The sequence below is a fragment of the Calidris pugnax genome, unplaced genomic scaffold (assembly GCF_001431845.1).
Source record: "Calidris pugnax isolate Ruff unplaced genomic scaffold, ASM143184v1 scaffold273, whole genome shotgun sequence".
In the NCBI taxonomy this organism is placed as follows: Eukaryota; Metazoa; Chordata; class Aves; order Charadriiformes; family Scolopacidae; genus Calidris; species Calidris pugnax.
Genome location: NW_015094508.1, coordinates 7,215,978 through 7,236,081, shown reverse-complemented (window position 1 = coordinate 7,236,081; position 20,104 = coordinate 7,215,978). Strand labels below are relative to the sequence as shown.

General features: G+C 40.3%; 1 protein-coding gene across 2 annotated transcripts in view; it reads right to left on the bottom strand.

Annotated features, from left to right (window-relative positions):
* ADAMTS6 (ADAM metallopeptidase with thrombospondin type 1 motif 6) overlaps window positions 1-20,104 on the bottom strand; it is a 160,618-nt gene that overhangs the window by 138,377 nt on the left and 2,137 nt on the right. For both annotated transcript variants that reach the window (XM_014965132.1, XM_014965133.1), the window contains exons 2-4: window positions 16,473-16,871; window positions 15,333-15,697; window positions 560-728 (exon numbers count right to left, since the gene is read on the bottom strand). In XM_014965132.1, the coding sequence (XP_014820618.1) occupies window positions 560-728; window positions 15,333-15,697; window positions 16,473-16,569 (631 nt within the window). In that variant the 5' untranslated portion in view covers window positions 16,570-16,871. The remainder of the gene's footprint in view (window positions 1-559; window positions 729-15,332; window positions 15,698-16,472; window positions 16,872-20,104) is intronic.

Below are 20,104 nucleotides of genomic sequence, written 5' to 3'. Positions count from 1 at the left end.
ACTACAAAATCCATCCTATAAGGAATGTGTAAATCATATATTTGACTATTATGGAATAATGTTAACTTACTGAACCAAAAGCCACTATCAAAACACAATAAACCTCCATAAACAAGAAAGATGTGGACTCCAGTTCCAAATGTATTACTAACCATAATACTAACACATTTATCGCATGTCAGGTCTCCTCAAATGAGATGGAACACTTACATTGAGCTATAGTACTTAGTCACTCATACTTTCCAGTTGGGGAACAAAGTCCATTGGTAGCACATTTTGAAGAAGCCTGTGCTTATTACTACCACTGTATACAACACAGGCATATAACAAGACTAACTCCCAGTGTCTCAGTTTTTAAAGACACTATATCTCAATCTGAAAAAAAAGCAAAGCTACTTTTCAACCAGGCACATTGCTTCACCCAAAAGGTGATGATTCCTAAAAGCAATGATTCCCATTGCTATATTCTCCACTGTCTTATATGTGAACCAAGCAAGAGTTTAAAATACATTTCAAGTTACAACTTTTTTTAAAAAGATTGACACTCATACTCATTTACCTGAGACTCCACAGTGACTGTGGTCATAGAGATGTTGCTGGTGCATGGTAGATTTTTTGTATATAACATGAGGGTGACCATTCTCATAATTATAGTTACTAGAATCTTCTGTTATATTCTTTAAAGGCTCAATAAAATACTCTTCATCTTCTGTAGCAATGACTCCATGCTTAAAGAAGAAAATAAGAAAATTAAAACTTGCAAAAGACAACATAAAACTCCTATTAAAAAGCTTAATGTTAACAAATATTTTACTGTCATCTATCTCTTTGAAGAAATCCACAACTATAAACCAAGACAGAAAGTAATGCATGAGCCAGCTCTCCTCCACTGATTTTAGTGGGAACCTATAAGCAACAAAATGGGAAAAGAATAAAAATATCATTGCCTTATTTCTGGATTTTTTTTCCCATCATTTTTGGTGGATGTGGTAAGAAAGCAAGACATATTCTTGGTTTATGACAAATAATCTCTTCACAGAGATTTTCCAAAACTACATGATTCATATCCATTGAAAGTGATGCCAAGCCAAAATGGCTTTGCTGAACTTTTTTGCCTTGATCTTCACTGCCAACATCTCTCCTCACACCTCCCAAGTTGAAGAACCTCAAGACGAGAACCTGGGAAACAAAGTCCCTTCCACTGTAAGTGAAGACAAGCTTTGAGACCACCTGAGGAACCTGAACATGCACAAGTCCATGGGAACTGATGAGATGAATCCCAGAGTCCCGAGGGAATTGGCTGGTGTAGCTGCCAAGACACTCTCCATGACACTTCAAAAGTCATGACAGTCAGGGGAAGTCCCTGGTGACTGAAAAAAGGGAAACATTCCACTCATTTTTAAAAAGGCTTGAAAGGAGGACCCCGGGAACTACCAGCCTACCAGCTTCACCTCTGTGCCTGGGAAGATCATGGGACAGATCCTCCTAGAAGCTATGCTGAAGCACATGGAGGGCTGGCAGGTGATTCAAGTCAGCCAGCATGGCCTCACTAAGGTCAAGTCCTGCCTGACCAACCTAGTGGCTTTCTACAAAGGAGTGACTACATCAGTGGACAAGGGAAGAGCTACAGCTATCATCTATCTGGACCTCTGCAAGGCCTTTGACACAATTCCCTACAGCATCCTTCTCTCTAAGTTGGAAAGATATGGATTTGATGGGTGGACTGTTCCATGCATAAGGAACTGGCTGGATGGTCACACCCAGAGGGTCAATGGCTCGATATCCAGATGGGGAGAGGTGACAAGTGCTCTGCCTCAGGGATCCATTCTGGCACCAGTGCTGTTTAATATCTTCATCAATGATATAGGCAGTGGGATCAAGTGCATACTCAGCAAGTTTGCAGATGACACCAAGACACCAAGCTGAGTGGTGTGGTCAACATGCCAGAGGGATGAGATGTCATCCAGAAGGACCTGAACAAGCTAGAAAGGTGTGCCCATGCAACTCATGAAGTTCAAACAGGCCAAGTGCAAGGTCCTGTACGTGGGTCAGGATGGTTATTGCTACCAATACAGTCTGCGGGAGGATGTGATAGAGACCAGCCCTGTGAAAAAGGACTTGGGGCTACTGATGGATGAAAAGCTGGAAATGAACCTACAATGTGCACTTGCAGCCCAGAGGGCAAATTGCATCCTGGGCTTCATCAAAAGAAGCATGGCCAGCAGATTGAGGGATTGAGGAAGGTGATTCTGCCCCTCTACTCTGCTCCCATGAGACCCCACCTGGAGTACTGTGTCCAGCTCTGGAGCCCTCAGCACATGAAGGACATGGACCTGTTGGAGTGGGTCCAGAGGAGGGCCACGAGGAAGAACAGAGGGCTGGAGTATCTCTCTTATGAAGGCAGCCTGAGAGAGTTGGGGTTGTTCGACCTGGAGAAGGAAGGCTTTGGGGAGACCTTACAGGAGCCTTCCAGTACCTGAAGGGGGCCTACAAGAAAGCTGGGGAGAGACTGTTTGCAAGGGCATGTAGCAATAGGGCGAGGGGTAATGGTTTTAAACTAAAGCAGGGTAGATTTAGATTAGACATTAGGAAGTTCTTTACAATGAGAGTAGTGAGACACTGGAACAGGTTGCCCAGAGAGGTGGTGGAGGCCCCATCCCTGGAGACATTCAAGGTCAGTCTTGATGTGACTCTGAGCAATCTGATCTAGTTAAAGATGTCCCTGCTTACCACTGGGGGGTTGGACTAGATAACCTTTAAAGGTCCCTTCCAAACCAACACATTCTACCATATTGGTAGACTCTTAAAGCCACACATTGCATCAAAAAAAACAGCATGAAGGATTAATTTTAGAACATATATTCAGAGAAACCATTCAGCATTTTACATTCAGCTGCTTAATTCCAAAACTGAGCTAGTTATCAAAATCAAATTATTAATATTAACTTGGGATACACTATCTACACAGCATTTATTCCTTAAAAGGTCTCACCACAAATCTGGCAAATCCGAGCTGTTGCAGACTGTGCACTAGGACCTCATTCTCTATATGAAATGAACTTTTTTTTCCCCTCATACTGCAGTGCAGAATAGTAGATATTTTATTCCCATAACTTTCACATTTGTGAACTCAGCTTCTTCCAAACAGGAAGTGGTTTATGGAAGAAAAGGGAGATTTCAGGCCAACTATGCAATTTCCTGAACCTTCAGCAATTAAAACTGAACTTTACCAGAAAATCCAGTTTTGGAATCCTTTCGGATACAGAAGTATTGGGGAACAAACCCTGACAGATTCCCACAACTATATTTGCTAAATAAAAAATTCTGGTATCCATATCTAGAAAATTCTGAATGTACGAACTTTCCACACCAGGAGAAAGAGCTACTCATGAGGTAGAAGACTGGAAGCAGGAACTTCTGCATTCATATCCTGATCTGATGAAACATGAATTTCTGCACCTTTGAATTGTAAAGCAAGTACTATGCATAAGCCTTTTTAAAGGGGTTATTTTTCTCCTCCAATGAGACGCCTATGATCGGCCATAAGACCACTCACTCTATATCTGCTCTAAATATCCTGGAGCTGTTTCTAAGATCAGGGCTTGTGTATTCTTGGTCAAAGCTCTCATCCTGCTGCTGTTTTGTACATCAAATGCCTGCTGTTCTTCACTCCCAGAATAACTGGATTTCAGTAACAACATAAAACTTATAAAATAAAAAATCCTGCATAACACATCAGGAAGAACAGTTCTCCAAATACAACCCTATTATAAATTTTGAAAATATATGTTTGATCAGCTTTCAATTGCACATTCCTTTCACAGTGACTGTAACAGTAAGTGTTCCTCTTCACTGCTATTTTTCATTATGAACTCAATTATTTACTCAGGAAGGCAACATTGGGGTCTATATTCACCTGGAAGATGCTGGTATCAAATTCCTCTCACAATGCCTCCTTGTTACTTGGAGTCTAAGATTTTACTAGAAAATAAATCATTTACTGCTACACTGCTGCTTAAATAGTCTGGAAAATACAAACAAAATTGTAACTGGGTTTGCCAGATGTGCAGAAAGAACCTTAACAGTCTGGACTGCATCCAGTCTGGATGTCAGACATCTGGGTTCACACAAATCCTGAGTCATTATAAGCTCTGGTATCATGTTCCCAGAAGAAAAGAGTCCTGCAGAGTGGTTCTGGCCAATACCATCAGGCTGCCTGCTTCATGCCAAGCCTGAGGAGACAGAGGTACCATCCAACCTGTGGCTCCATGTCTGTAACAGAGTGGGACTTAACCTAAATCTGACTACTCCAGGGTATATATCCGTCATATCTGTACTCAAGTCCAGCCAGGTTAACAAGTCTAAGCATGAACAAGACATTTATACCAGATACTGAAACTGATAGTTTTAAGCAGTGAGATGACCTCAGTGGGGTGTGAGTCAATCCAGACGCCACAAACAACACTTAATTCCAGCATTAATTCTCTATACAAATTGCATATTTGTTATAGCAAATATGCAAAAACTACTATGAATGTCTGCAAACTCTGATTTCAGTTCCTTCAGGTACCAGCAATGAAAAAGGTTAGCAGAGTATCACCAATTTTTCCTATGCCTAGTCAACATCTGCCCTTATCTTTCCAAACACTATGGTGGTTTAAGAGAAGAGAGATCTTAATAACATTTAGTTGAGGAACTCCAAATAAATTTTAACTTACATGTTCTAACTATCTGGTGGTAAGTGTATGTGGCTTTGTGATTTGATAAACTAGCCAGTGATTTGATAAACACTGGAAACTTACTTGCTCTGCATACGCCCTTCACATAAGCCTGGCATACACGTATCATTTTAAACTTAACAGTAATTTTGCTGGAAAACAAAATTGTTTTTCCAACATTAAACTCATTGAATAGCAGTGGCTGATTTTTAAGAAGCACTCCAAATCCCATATGGAAAATGTACCTATGTCAGTGACATCCAGCATTTAATTGAGCTTAGAAAACTCATGTGGCTAGAGATACTTCCACTGTATATTCATTCAGCAATGCCTGATTAATAAATAGTGGGAATTATCCTATTATATCCAAACCAGTACTGTAAACCCCGTTTTGGCTTATAACCTACTATTTGAGCAAAACACAATTTCAGCTGAAAAAGGAGATTGAAATAATGCCCTTTTAAAGCATTAAAATGAATTGATTTATTTTTTTTTTAGTTTTCCTATTGTATTTGAACAGTCTGTAAATCAGATTTCCTCTCCAAAGTGTAAGAAACATCATTAAGACATAAGAATGACAAGCAAAAGGTTTTGACAAAATACCATGAATTTAAGAAAAGCTGAATGCCCCAAGTAGGTTACTACAAGCAACATTCCCAAGATTATTATCTAAAACAGATTGTTTGAGGTCCTGTGTTACCCAATCTCACTACAGACTGCCAACTCCTGCTACATATATAAGGTCTGGATCGAGCAGTTTGACATGCTCAGACAAATCTGTGAATCCACATGGACTTCCCCTGAATTTGTGAAAAGGAATCTTTTCTGTCAGGCTGTCCAGCTGGGGCCTTAACCTCCTTCAGATGGCGGGGTGTCCATCAGGCGCAGAAGCAAAATGAATTACGGAGGACAAGTGAGCACATGCCTTTTCCACACAGTACTACTGTTTTACAGTTTCTCCATGCCTTGAGCCTTTCTAGACTTTATGCTTTATCCGTTTTTAATGTAAAGGAGTAGAAATGGAAACTTCTGAAAATGTGTCAGTGTTGTTCAGTATGTCTACAGCTGGCTACGCACTTCAGTGCAAGGAAGAAGATTGCATTAAGCTTACTGTGTTCTTAAAGATGAAAAAATAGTGTTCTGGCTTGAGACAATACATCATGGAATCTAACAAGACACCTTGAAACTAGCACAGGGACTGCATATATATTATTTCCTGAATACTAAGTCTATACTGCAAATACATATCAGTACCAAAGAGAACTATAAAGACTCTGAACTACAACACTGTAATTTCTGATCTTTAACAGTTATTTTATAAATGAGATATTATTTTACATATGATTCAAAAATACCATACTATATGCAATTTAGAATCTATAAAAGTAGACGTATTCTTTATGGTAGTATCAGCTTTCAAATGAGCTAATTTAAGAAGAATATGAATAATTGATACATATATGAATTTAGGAATATATGAAACAAACACAAAGTCTTCCAGCAAAATAATTCCTCCTTTAACCAAGGAAGGTCTTGCTTTTAGTCCCAGCCTACTTCTTGTGCATTCTTTATCATTTCTGTTCGGATGGAGACATCGGTGCCACTCAGTACAAATGTTATTCAGTGCATGGAACTTCACATGCTACAGAAATACTTGGGCTTTTACATTAAACATTTCATTGGAACCATAGCTGCCTCAAAATATGATTTAACCTCTCATTCATTTTCCTAAGAATAATAACTTCCTACACATTTTGACATCTATTGGGCTTTTCAGTTCAAAATGAGAAAATCTGCTACTGCGGAAAACTAGTTTGAGCATTCAAAGAGCTTTGACGCCTGGCAGAGGACAGAGGTCAGCCAGAATGCAAAAAGTTTGAGTTCTACTTGATTCCACTACTATGAGCTCCAAAACATCTCTTTAAGACTTGCTCCCCTCAGAATCAGGCAGACTTCCTTCCCTTGAGGTCAAGTTCTTCTCTCTTCAGCCAATCTACCACTGTTCCTTCCAAAGGAGTGACTACATCAGTGGACAAGGGAAGAGCTACAGCTATCATCTATCTGGACCTCTGCAAGGCCTTTGACACAATTCCCTACAGCATCCTTCTCTCTAAGTTGGAAAGATATGGATTTGATGGGTGGACTGTTCCATGCATAAGGAACTGGCTGGATGGTCACACCCAGAGGGTCAATGGCTCGATATCCAGATGGGGAGAGGTGACAAGTGCTCTGCCTCAGGGATCCATTCTGGCACCAGTGCTGTTTAATATCTTCATCAATGATATAGGCAGTGGGATCAAGTGCATACTCAGCAAGTTTGCAGATGACACCAAGAAAGATATGGATTTGATGGGTGGACTGTTCCATGCATAAGGAACTGGCTGGATGGTCACACCCAGAGGGTCAATGGCTCGATATCCAGATGGGGAGAGGTGACAAGTGCTCTGCCTCAGGGATCCATTCTGGCACCAGTGCTGTTTAATATCTTCATCAATGATATAGGCAGTGGGATCAAGTGCATACTCAGCAAGTTTGCAGATGACACCAAGACACCAAGCTGAGTGGTGTGGTCAACATGCCAGAGGGATGAGATGTCATCCAGAAGGACCTGAACAAGCTAGAAAGGTGTGCCCATGCAACTCATGAAGTTCAAACAGGCCAAGTGCAAGGTCCTGTACGTGGGTCAGGATGGTTATTGCTACCAATACAGTCTGCGGGAGGATGTGATAGAGACCAGCCCTGTGAAAAAGGACTTGGGGCTACTGATGGATGAAAAGCTGGAAATGAACCTACAATGTGCACTTGCAGCCCAGAGGGCAAATTGCATCCTGGGCTTCATCAAAAGAAGCATGGCCAGCAGATTGAGGGATTGAGGAAGGTGATTCTGCCCCTCTACTCTGCTCCCATGAGACTCCACCTGGAGTACTGTGTCCAGCTCTGGAGCCCTCAGCACATGAAGGACATGGACCTGTTGGAGTGGGTCCAGAGGAGGGCCACGAGGAAGAACAGAGGGCTGGAGTATCTCTCTTATGAAGGCAGCCTGAGAGAGTTGGGGTTGTTCGACCTGGAGAAGGAAGGCTTTGGGGAGACCTTACAGGAGCCTTCCAGTACCTGAAGGGGGCCTACAAGAAAGCTGGGGAGAGACTGTTTGCAAGGGCATGTAGCAATAGGGCGAGGGGTAATGGTTTTAAACTAAAGCAGGGTAGATTTAGATTAGACATTAGGAAGTTCTTTACAATGAGAGTAGTGAGACACTGGAACAGGTTGCCCAGAGAGGTGGTGGAGGCCCCATCCCTGGAGACATTCAAGGTCAGTCTTGATGTGACTCTGAGCAATCTGATCTAGTTAAAGATGTCCCTGCTTACCACTGGGGGGTTGGACTAGATAACCTTTAAAGGTCCCTTCCAAACCAACACATTCTACCATATTGGTAGACTCTTAAAGCCACACATTGCATCAAAAAAAACAGCATGAAGGATTAATTTTAGAACATATATTCAGAGAAACCATTCAGCATTTTACATTCAGCTGCTTAATTCCAAAACTGAGCTAGTTATCAAAATCAAATTATTAATATTAACTTGGGATACACTATCTACACAGCATTTATTCCTTAAAAGGTCTCACCACAAATCTGGCAAATCCGAGCTGTTGCAGACTGTGCACTAGGACCTCATTCTCTATATGAAATGAACTTTTTTTTCCCCTCATACTGCAGTGCAGAATAGTAGATATTTTATTCCCATAACTTTCACATTTGTGAACTCAGCTTCTTCCAAACAGGAAGTGGTTTATGGAAGAAAAGGGAGATTTCAGGCCAACTATGCAATTTCCTGAACCTTCAGCAATTAAAACTGAACTTTACCAGAAAATCCAGTTTTGGAATCCTTTCGGATACAGAAGTATTGGGGAACAAACCCTGACAGATTCCCACAACTATATTTGCTAAATAAAAAATTCTGGTATCCATATCTAGAAAATTCTGAATGTACGAACTTTCCACACCAGGAGAAAGAGCTACTCATGAGGTAGAAGACTGGAAGCAGGAACTTCTGCATTCATATCCTGATCTGATGAAACATGAATTTCTGCACCTTTGAATTGTAAAGCAAGTACTATGCATAAGCCTTTTTAAAGGGGTTATTTTTCTCCTCCAATGAGACGCCTATGATCGGCCATAAGACCACTCACTCTATATCTGCTCTAAATATCCTGGAGCTGTTTCTAAGATCAGGGCTTGTGTATTCTTGGTCAAAGCTCTCATCCTGCTGCTGTTTTGTACATCAAATGCCTGCTGTTCTTCACTCCCAGAATAACTGGATTTCAGTAACAACATAAAACTTATAAAATAAAAAATCCTGCATAACACATCAGGAAGAACAGTTCTCCAAATACAACCCTATTATAAATTTTGAAAATATATGTTTGATCAGCTTTCAATTGCACATTCCTTTCACAGTGACTGTAACAGTAAGTGTTCCTCTTCACTGCTATTTTTCATTATGAACTCAATTATTTACTCAGGAAGGCAACATTGGGGTCTATATTCACCTGGAAGATGCTGGTATCAAATTCCTCTCACAATGCCTCCTTGTTACTTGGAGTCTAAGATTTTACTAGAAAATAAATCATTTACTGCTACACTGCTGCTTAAATAGTCTGGAAAATACAAACAAAATTGTAACTGGGTTTGCCAGATGTGCAGAAAGAACCTTAACAGTCTGGACTGCATCCAGTCTGGATGTCAGACATCTGGGTTCACACAAATCCTGAGTCATTATAAGCTCTGGTATCATGTTCCCAGAAGAAAAGAGTCCTGCAGAGTGGTTCTGGCCAATACCATCAGGCTGCCTGCTTCATGCCAAGCCTGAGGAGACAGAGGTACCATCCAACCTGTGGCTCCATGTCTGTAACAGAGTGGGACTTAACCTAAATCTGACTACTCCAGGGTATATATCCGTCATATCTGTACTCAAGTCCAGCCAGGTTAACAAGTCTAAGCATGAACAAGACATTTATACCAGATACTGAAACTGATAGTTTTAAGCAGTGAGATGACCTCAGTGGGGTGTGAGTCAATCCAGACGCCACAAACAACACTTAATTCCAGCATTAATTCTCTATACAAATTGCATATTTGTTATAGCAAATATGCAAAAACTACTATGAATGTCTGCAAACTCTGATTTCAGTTCCTTCAGGTACCAGCAATGAAAAAGGTTAGCAGAGTATCACCAATTTTTCCTATGCCTAGTCAACATCTGCCCTTATCTTTCCAAACACTATGGTGGTTTAAGAGAAGAGAGATCTTAATAACATTTAGTTGAGGAACTCCAAATAAATTTTAACTTACATGTTCTAACTATCTGGTGGTAAGTGTATGTGGCTTTGTGATTTGATAAACTAGCCAGTGATTTGATAAACACTGGAAACTTACTTGCTCTGCATACGCCCTTCACATAAGCCTGGCATACACGTATCATTTTAAACTTAACAGTAATTTTGCTGGAAAACAAAATTGTTTTTCCAACATTAAACTCATTGAATAGCAGTGGCTGATTTTTAAGAAGCACTCCAAATCCCATATGGAAAATGTACCTATGTCAGTGACATCCAGCATTTAATTGAGCTTAGAAAACTCATGTGGCTAGAGATACTTCCACTGTATATTCATTCAGCAATGCCTGATTAATAAATAGTGGGAATTATCCTATTATATCCAAACCAGTACTGTAAACCCCGTTTTGGCTTATAACCTACTATTTGAGCAAAACACAATTTCAGCTGAAAAAGGAGATTGAAATAATGCCCTTTTAAAGCATTAAAATGAATTGATTTATTTTTTTTTTAGTTTTCCTATTGTATTTGAACAGTCTGTAAATCAGATTTCCTCTCCAAAGTGTAAGAAACATCATTAAGACATAAGAATGACAAGCAAAAGGTTTTGACAAAATACCATGAATTTAAGAAAAGCTGAATGCCCCAAGTAGGTTACTACAAGCAACATTCCCAAGATTATTATCTAAAACAGATTGTTTGAGGTCCTGTGTTACCCAATCTCACTACAGACTGCCAACTCCTGCTACATATATAAGGTCTGGATCGAGCAGTTTGACATGCTCAGACAAATCTGTGAATCCACATGGACTTCCCCTGAATTTGTGAAAAGGAATCTTTTCTGTCAGGCTGTCCAGCTGGGGCCTTAACCTCCTTCAGATGGCGGGGTGTCCATCAGGCGCAGAAGCAAAATGAATTACGGAGGACAAGTGAGCACATGCCTTTTCCACACAGTACTACTGTTTTACAGTTTCTCCATGCCTTGAGCCTTTCTAGACTTTATGCTTTATCCGTTTTTAATGTAAAGGAGTAGAAATGGAAACTTCTGAAAATGTGTCAGTGTTGTTCAGTATGTCTACAGCTGGCTACGCACTTCAGTGCAAGGAAGAAGATTGCATTAAGCTTACTGTGTTCTTAAAGATGAAAAAATAGTGTTCTGGCTTGAGACAATACATCATGGAATCTAACAAGACACCTTGAAACTAGCACAGGGACTGCATATATATTATTTCCTGAATACTAAGTCTATACTGCAAATACATATCAGTACCAAAGAGAACTATAAAGACTCTGAACTACAACACTGTAATTTCTGATCTTTAACAGTTATTTTATAAATGAGATATTATTTTACATATGATTCAAAAATACCATACTATATGCAATTTAGAATCTATAAAAGTAGACGTATTCTTTATGGTAGTATCAGCTTTCAAATGAGCTAATTTAAGAAGAATATGAATAATTGATACATATATGAATTTAGGAATATATGAAACAAACACAAAGTCTTCCAGCAAAATAATTCCTCCTTTAACCAAGGAAGGTCTTGCTTTTAGTCCCAGCCTACTTCTTGTGCATTCTTTATCATTTCTGTTCGGATGGAGACATCGGTGCCACTCAGTACAAATGTTATTCAGTGCATGGAACTTCACATGCTACAGAAATACTTGGGCTTTTACATTAAACATTTCATTGGAACCATAGCTGCCTCAAAATATGATTTAACCTCTCATTCATTTTCCTAAGAATAATAACTTCCTACACATTTTGACATCTATTGGGCTTTTCAGTTCAAAATGAGAAAATCTGCTACTGCGGAAAACTAGTTTGAGCATTCAAAGAGCTTTGACGCCTGGCAGAGGACAGAGGTCAGCCAGAATGCAAAAAGTTTGAGTTCTACTTGATTCCACTACTATGAGCTCCAAAACATCTCTTTAAGACTTGCTCCCCTCAGAATCAGGCAGACTTCCTTCCCTTGAGGTCAAGTTCTTCTCTCTTCAGCCAATCTACCACTGTTCCTTCTTTCCCTTCAGTATGACTTACTCAGCTTAGGCAATGCCTCAGCCATGTTGCCTTGCACCCAACATTCAAAGGCCCCAAAATGCTGCTCATTGCAGACTCTTTCATGAGAAGTCCAAACCTGCAATCCATCCACAAATGTAACATCCACTAAAGTAAGTATGAGTTTGGAAGCCAAAAAGCCTGCCGGACAAGACCTTCAATTTCCTCACATGACTGCTCACTGGATTACAGAGCTTTCCTCATAACTTCAGACAATTTATAGCATAATCAGGGCCCAGAAGATGGAAACTGCTGGAATGAAACTTCGGTAAGCAGCAGTCTGTAATTCTGGGGCGCTTGGTAATGAGAAATATAAAGGGAGAGGTTGAAACGGGAAACAGTGACAGGGAAATGAACTTGACTGCTCATCACTTTTATTGTAACAAAACTGAGAGAAAGCCCTGCTTGCACTAGAATTCATCTCAGATACTACAAGTGTTCTTCAAAGTCATACAACTTCTGTTAATTAGACCACGATCTCACCTGACCACCTTGAATAACTGAACAGAAAAACTCTAAACATTCACTAAGGGGAAGAAATTTGACTCATTTGGCAATACTGAAGCCTAACCGGACAAATGGAATGAATGGAATACTTTTGCTTGTGAGCAAAGTTAAAGATTACTACTTGTTTTGGAATAAAACTTAAAATGACTGACTTTGAGTCAGGTGTTAATCAAGGACTATGCAGAACATGACTGGCAGTCTCTTTCAGACCAACAATCAGATTGGAAAAAGAAACAAATACCTTAAGCCTGACATATTCTGAACTTTAATTCTAAAACAAGTAACATTGTCTTCAATATTCACCACCAACTGCTTTATTAAACACGTTCTAACCAGCAGCTGTATAACAAAATATTCATCAGTAGGAATCATCATTTAAAAATAACTCTGTGATGGTTTTATCTGAATGGAGTGGTAACTCCCGTACTCAGTGCTCTGGGAGGCCCTGCCAACACAGGATGACAGAGGAGCTTCTGTACGGTGGAGGATGATACAGAGTCTAGCTTCCTTCTGCACTCCTCTGCAGGATCCCTGCCTCTCTGAGAAAGAGCCTTGGATCACCCCTGCGGCTGCTCCTGGAGCATGACAGGCTTGTGGCTTGGCCTGTCTAGGAGATGCAGTGGACACCCAACACTTCCTGTCCCAAGAGGCATGACCATGTGGAACTCAGGAGTGCCAGTCATGGCGTGCCCAGATAAAGGCTGCCTTAATGGAGACCAGGAATACCCAGAAGAAATACGTAAGTGCTGACTACAACTGAAAGCACTGAAAATGACAATTTAACTGGGAAGCACTTTGCACTAAAGTTAACTCACAAACAGCAAGTTGACATACTGACACCTAGAACCACAGAACAGGCAACTTCACTCCAGCAAGACAGCAAGGCTGAGGACAGAGGGAAAGCACGCAGCAATGGGACTACTAAATGTCACCTCAGGGTCTGAGATACAGAAGGGGAAAAAAAAGATTCTGCTTCTCCACAACACCTTCCATGCTGCTAAATTCCTTGAAGAAAAGAAGTGCCACAAGGAACGAGAGATGGGCAAAGCTGATACGAGAACATGGACTTTTTCCTGCTTCATCCCACTCTTATTTTCCTAACATGAAAGGAAAACAAGACTCAGCTAAGCCAAGAGCAGGCGTTCTTGGCTCACTCACTGGCCAAGGTCAGAAAGGAACTGAAATGAGGGCACCATGGCACTGACTGCAGGCTCTAAGAGGGGCAAACACTCTGTGCCCCAGCCAGCAGAAACTCTGGAGATAGAGAGGCATGCAGCCTCTGTTAAAGCAGCCAGTCCTGAAAACGGGGACTTGCTCTCCATAGCTGAAAAGAACTCAAAAGCAAAAATATTGAGGATATGAGTTAAAGAGCTTAAATAACTGCTGGGGGGAAAAAAAAAAATGTTATTAAATGGAAACTGCAAAATCAAAGTGAAAATTGTACTAAATTCAGAAGTGTCTGATACATGTCTGCATTAACCAAATGGTGATACTACACTCAATAGAACACCATTTTAACTACATTTCTTTGAAAGTGTTCACTTCGCCCTGGAAATCCCCATTAAATTCTTTTTCCTTAGGAGTACTCCAAAATACTAATATAGGCTGTATCAGGGATACCACAAGCAGCTGGGTGTAATGCAACCTATCTTGGTCTGAAGCAGACGGCTTTTACTTGTAAATAACATCCCAAGATGCATTACTCAATAGCACTTCCAAAGATAAATAGGAATTAGTTTAGTAAGTCTGTGCAAACTTTTTTTTTCCGTAGCAATCAGGTAGATCTGTTCATTCCTAACAAGAAGACTGACCAGTGTTCTACTATGGTTAACACCAGAATGAATAACCATAATATTATTTTTTAATTTTTTTTTTTTACTAGAGAAATTACAGGTTCTTGATTTAGTATATCCTAGTCATGCTCTTCTATTTTAGTATTTTGTTAGTTATTTTTCGTTTGTTTTCTAATTTCTGTTGGGAATAAAAGAAGCTTTTTCCCATACAAGCACCACCATCATGTGATCAAGAGATGAATGGTAAAAGAAGAGATGAGAATAAAAGAGATGAGAATGTCTAATCCTGCTTTTAAATGCAACTGTTTACAATTTGTCAACAGAATACCTCTAAGAAAAAGGTAAATAGTTACTTCCTGATGCTGGTTCTTACAAAAGACCTACTTTACTCTTCGCTCTTTGAATTTATAGCAGCAATGCTCTATATACACCAAATGCTCTTCTAGAGCGATTCCTCTCCTCTGTTATTTACTCAGAGTTTTTAAATCCAGATTCTCAAAGGCAACGAGCGGGTGTTCAGGGCAACCAATGTCTCTCTGGAGAGATGCAGTACCCCAAAGGATGGGCTGCTTCCTCCTCCCAGCCCCTCCAGCTTGCAACATTTTTGCATATTGTGCGGTTCCCGGCCCAGACCTAAGCCTGGAGCCCTTCTGCAGACACCAGAAACACTGACAATGTTGCCTGCTAAAGGGCTACAGAGTTGGGTCTTAGTACTTACAATTTAGCTTGAAAAAACAATAAACACTTTTTCCCCAGGACCCAGATCAGGTTTTAGGGTGTGTTTTTTTTGCACCCTCCTGTCTGCTTGCTTCCCGCGGGGACTCAAAGAACTGAGATATGCAATGAAGTTCTTTTTCTGTAATTTAAAAGGGACAAGCACACTATTATACTGGAACACGTAATGTGCACTTACCAGACCATTGCAGTTGCTTAAGGCCACTTTAGTTGTACTGTGTTGATCTTGCAAATATCCTGTGTAATGACAGAGGTCTAAAAAATCGTGCTTCCATTGTGGTCCATCTTTCCCCCAGTATTCTACTGTAAAATGTCTGGACACCAAATCTGTGTTGAGAGTCAGGTTTAAATGAAAGTGCTTGCCATAGGCAGAAAGTTTAAAAAATAATTTAGATGCTGCCAGTTCTTGGTCATAAGGGTCTGTGCTCCTCCTCCTTCTTGAGGGTTTAGCATTTTTCACAGTAAAGCTGAGGAAGGCTCCATTTTGATCAACCCTTATTGGGATTGTTAGTTGGTAGTGTTCAAGGTAAGACAGGAATTCCTCTTTGTAATCACAAGGTAAGACAGTCCAGGGAGTGGGCATAGAAGAGAAGAAAATATAACAGGAAACAACAAGTAGTAGTATAAACATAAACCATACTTCGCTAAATCGCATTACCCTCATGAGTAAAAGTCATTTTCAGGTGAATGCAAGATGTAGCGCTTTATTAAATAAAAGAAAACATTAATTTCTTTTTTCTAAGTAAAAAAAAATATGTTCAGTTTCCTATTAATTTGATGTCACTGGAAATACAAACATTTTTAACTGTGCATCTTTTCCTAAATATTTGGGGCTAAATTCTAACATAAGAAGGACACGTTCTTCCCAGTGATACCATTCAAAGAGAAAAGCTATTAGATCCATCTGAAGAATAAACACAGTAGTAATGAAAAGTATTATATCGTAAAACCATGTAAACAGCTCTTCATTTAATTGAAAACCTATAAATGTTAATGGATCAAAGGAAGATTAGATTCTTACTTCCTAGTCTAAAAACACATTAATGTTGTTATGGCAAGCCTCTAAACTATTATCAAGTACAACATTTTACTAGATCTAATTTGCAAGGCTTTCCTACAGTTAAAAGTAGACAGAAAGAAATTAAAACAAAAAATTTAATCAGATTTGCTGTATTTAAATTTCCACAACAATGAATCATAAAACTAAGAGCAGAGCCCATATGATCTCATGCATTACATAAACGCAGTTTAGAAAATATTACTCAAATGCAATGCAAAAATAGGTGCTTCTTGTCAGCTACATAGGTCAGAACCCTACCTTGAGAACTATACGAAAGCCTGTTGTCACTGTGAAATTCCGATGAAACCATGACTAGGCTCAAAATCCATGTCCACGTCTTCCAAAAAATTTCCATAATTTAGAAAAACAGAAAGCTCTTTTTTGTCCTTTTTTTTTTTTTTCTCTTGGAGAGCTACCTCTGTGCTACACAGCTAACTCCACTCCAGAATCGCACCATAACAGGTATATCTATTTTATTCTACTTCCAAATTAACTACTGGATGTTCCACATTTTGATAGGTATTCTTTTCCAACAACCTGTATTTTCTTCTATATCTGCAGTCATTTTCTCAATTCAGAATAAGTATTTGTAAGATTCCTTAAGATATCAGTAAGATGTTAGACTGGACAGTTACTGAAATTGCTCCATTTCTTTTCCTGAAAAACAAAAGAAAATGAGTCAAGGCAAATTCTTTCTACTAAAACAGATCTATACTGCAAAACACTAAGGCATCATAGTGAACTATGCAATGTAACATTTTGAAATCATATTCAGCCACTATTACTTTTATGGTCCAAGGTCACAATCTTAGAAAAACCATGAATTACCATTAACCTTGAACAGCAGATCCATACAGCTAAAGATGCACATATCGACTTTATGATAATTAGGAGTAAGTATTCATAAAATTAAGGTTGCTCAAATATTGTGTTCACACTTGTTCCAGCTATAATCAACGCTATGCACTCATTGATTTCAGCAGAAACCTAGACCCAAATACTACCCAAAAATGAGACCAAATACACTGGTAGACAAAGGAAGAACCTGGGAAACAATCCAAAGCACAGTTATGTGATCTTTCTGCAGCATGTATTTTGTTATTACTTGGGCCTGGGTTCTGCTTATGCAGGCAGAATTCTCATTCACTTAAATGGGAATGCTGCGTGTTCTAATACCAAAAAACAAATTTCAGTATTGAAGCCATTCATCCTACATTTTCTAATTTTTCAAATATTTGTTTTGTATATATCTTAACTACAATTCGATGCAGTAGAATATTAGTTTTATTTTCATTTCGCAGGTCACAGGATTGAGCAAATAACATGTTATTTGACTTTTTTTTTTTTTTTGCATTTAAAACTCTATCGCAGTAATACTAAAAAGCATCTCTAGCTGCAACCAGGGATTAAATAGAAGATCTATGCAGTCAACTAACAGTCCAGTGTCAAGGGATACCAAACCACGTGCTGTTTCAGCTGGTACTACTCAGTGTCCTTAAGCACTCACAACACACCTGTGCATAGAGCAACTCTGCTAAGGCAGAGAATGGAGAAACAGAACACCTAAGAAGGGAAGACTGCTTAAAAACAGATTTCCAAAAGCATTCAGAGTCACTTACACATGCAGCAGATAAATTTCCCTTTCTAAAATTCTGGGAATTATTTACAACTTTCATTCAGACAGGTAATACTCCTGCAGCCAGTGGATTATTTATAAAGGTTAAAGTCTTGTAGCATAGTCTCAAGAAAAATCAACATCATGCAATTCCTACTTAATAACATCATGGTGAATATTAGGAAACTTCTTAGCCAATTAGAAACACATCTAATTATTACCACATAAGTGGAGTTAATCTGATCATTCCAATACTTACTTTTAAAATATCTTTCAAAACAGCATTGGGATTTAATCAGGTTTGTAGAGGGAATAAAACATACTCTGCAAGCATAGCTTGAGTTTAGCAGTATTTTTTTCTGGGGAAGCATAAGGATTTAGAGATGCCACTCACCATGTGGCAAGGCCCCAAAGCACATTAATGAAAATCTCTGGTCTGGCCTTCCATGTAAAACCTTTATTTCCTAGCTAATATTTAATTACAGCTTTCGGACTTCTACAAGTTTTGAAGAGACTTAATCAACCCCATACTCTTCAGCTACATTAGTACACTAAATAATGTGTCTTATTTCTAATCTGAGAACATCCAGTTTCGCATTCCTGTCACTGAATCTTGCTTTACGCTTGTCTGCTAATGAGCTCTTTTCTTCTCTTTGCATGGGTAGGTATAATCTGATACAAGCACCTCTTGACTCTTCCTGATAAACAGCCCAACCTATTTTGTTTACCTCGCCCTGTACAATCCAGTTTCCAAATGTGTAAATAGTTGTGTGGGTTTTCTTCTGAACCTTTTCCAACTCATCAGCAACCCATTTCACGCACGATACCAGAATTGGACAGTGTAGTTCAGTAACGGCTTGTTATTGCCATATATAGAGGTAACATTGCCTCACAGCTTTTACTTAGTCGAAAAATCATAACAGGAAGCCCATGTTCAGCCAGTTGGGCTGATAATAAGTTATCCTAACCTTAAGGTATCCTGAAACTGTAGCACCTAAGGAGCTAGGTAGTCAGAATACTGGACAAAAACTAGAGTGCCCATTATTTAGATACCAAAGATCCACATGGTGTGTATTGGTCAACAGTGTCCCACAGTCACCCATGCCTAGTGTCTTTGCAGGGGTCTGTGTGAAATGTTCTCCCTCATTCCAGGCTTCACACAAGAAAAGTCTCCTTTTACATTAAGCTTGCTGGAAGCTCTAGTAGAATTTTTAATCTCCTTTCCAAAAGTATTATAGCCAGCTTGAGCACTGATACAGGCAGACCACATGCAGCTACCTTACTGCTCCAAATCAAGGAGCAGTAACGGACGTGAAGAATAATGCACTCGGGTAACTCCAGATACAGGTCTTCCAGTGTGAAGTTTGGCAGGAACCTCAATGCGTCCATTGCCTACACCCTTTTTTTCTTTCCATCTTCCTTGGTAGCATATGTTCAGCATTCCACTTTTGGCTGTTGCCAAGATGACCCACTTGGCCAACACTAAGCTTACAAATAGAAGCATTTCCTCTGTCTCGTGGCTGAACTGTATGTTCACCCACCGGTAAGGGCAGGTGTGGCTCCATGTCCTGAACTGCTACCTAAAACCACAGCTCCTGCCTAATTATCAAATCTCTGCCAAACTTCAAAGAAAAAGAACAAGAAGTTTTTCAGAACCTAGGATGCCGATGACAAAGCAGGTGCACGGCACTGGCATTTCTGTGAAAGCACTGATGACAAGAATAGCAGTCCTGTCACGGATGCCACAAGCTTCCAACCCAGTGAAACTCAACTAAGAGTAAAGAGGGGCCATAAACACATAGTGGAAAACTTTGGGGCAGAAAGTGGCTTATGGGATTGGGGCGGGGAGGGGGGGAGGTGACAAGGCGGGGGGTGACTAGCCAAACTGCTCAGACCCGTCGCCTTGGGAGCTGCTATCTAAGCAAAGGCACACCGAGCAACCAAAGCATTCTTTGAAGTGATGGTCGCTGAAGGTTTGGCGCGGGCAGAGCGCCAGGAGACCGCTCTCCCAAGAGCATCACCACACGCGCGCCTCCACTGGAGACTGCCACGTCCCCCAGCGTGCCCAGGGTCTCCACACCCGAGGTGCCCACCACACAACCCTCAAGGTTCCCCACCGCCCTTGGCCGCACCGACGGGTGGAGGGGAGCCACCAACGCCTCAAGAGAGAAACGGCCCCGCCGCTGCCGGTGGGCCACGGGGAGAGGGCAGGGGGGTGTCACCACGACGTCTCGGCCCCCACGCTGCCTTTGGAAAGGGCACCGCGGGCTCCCCC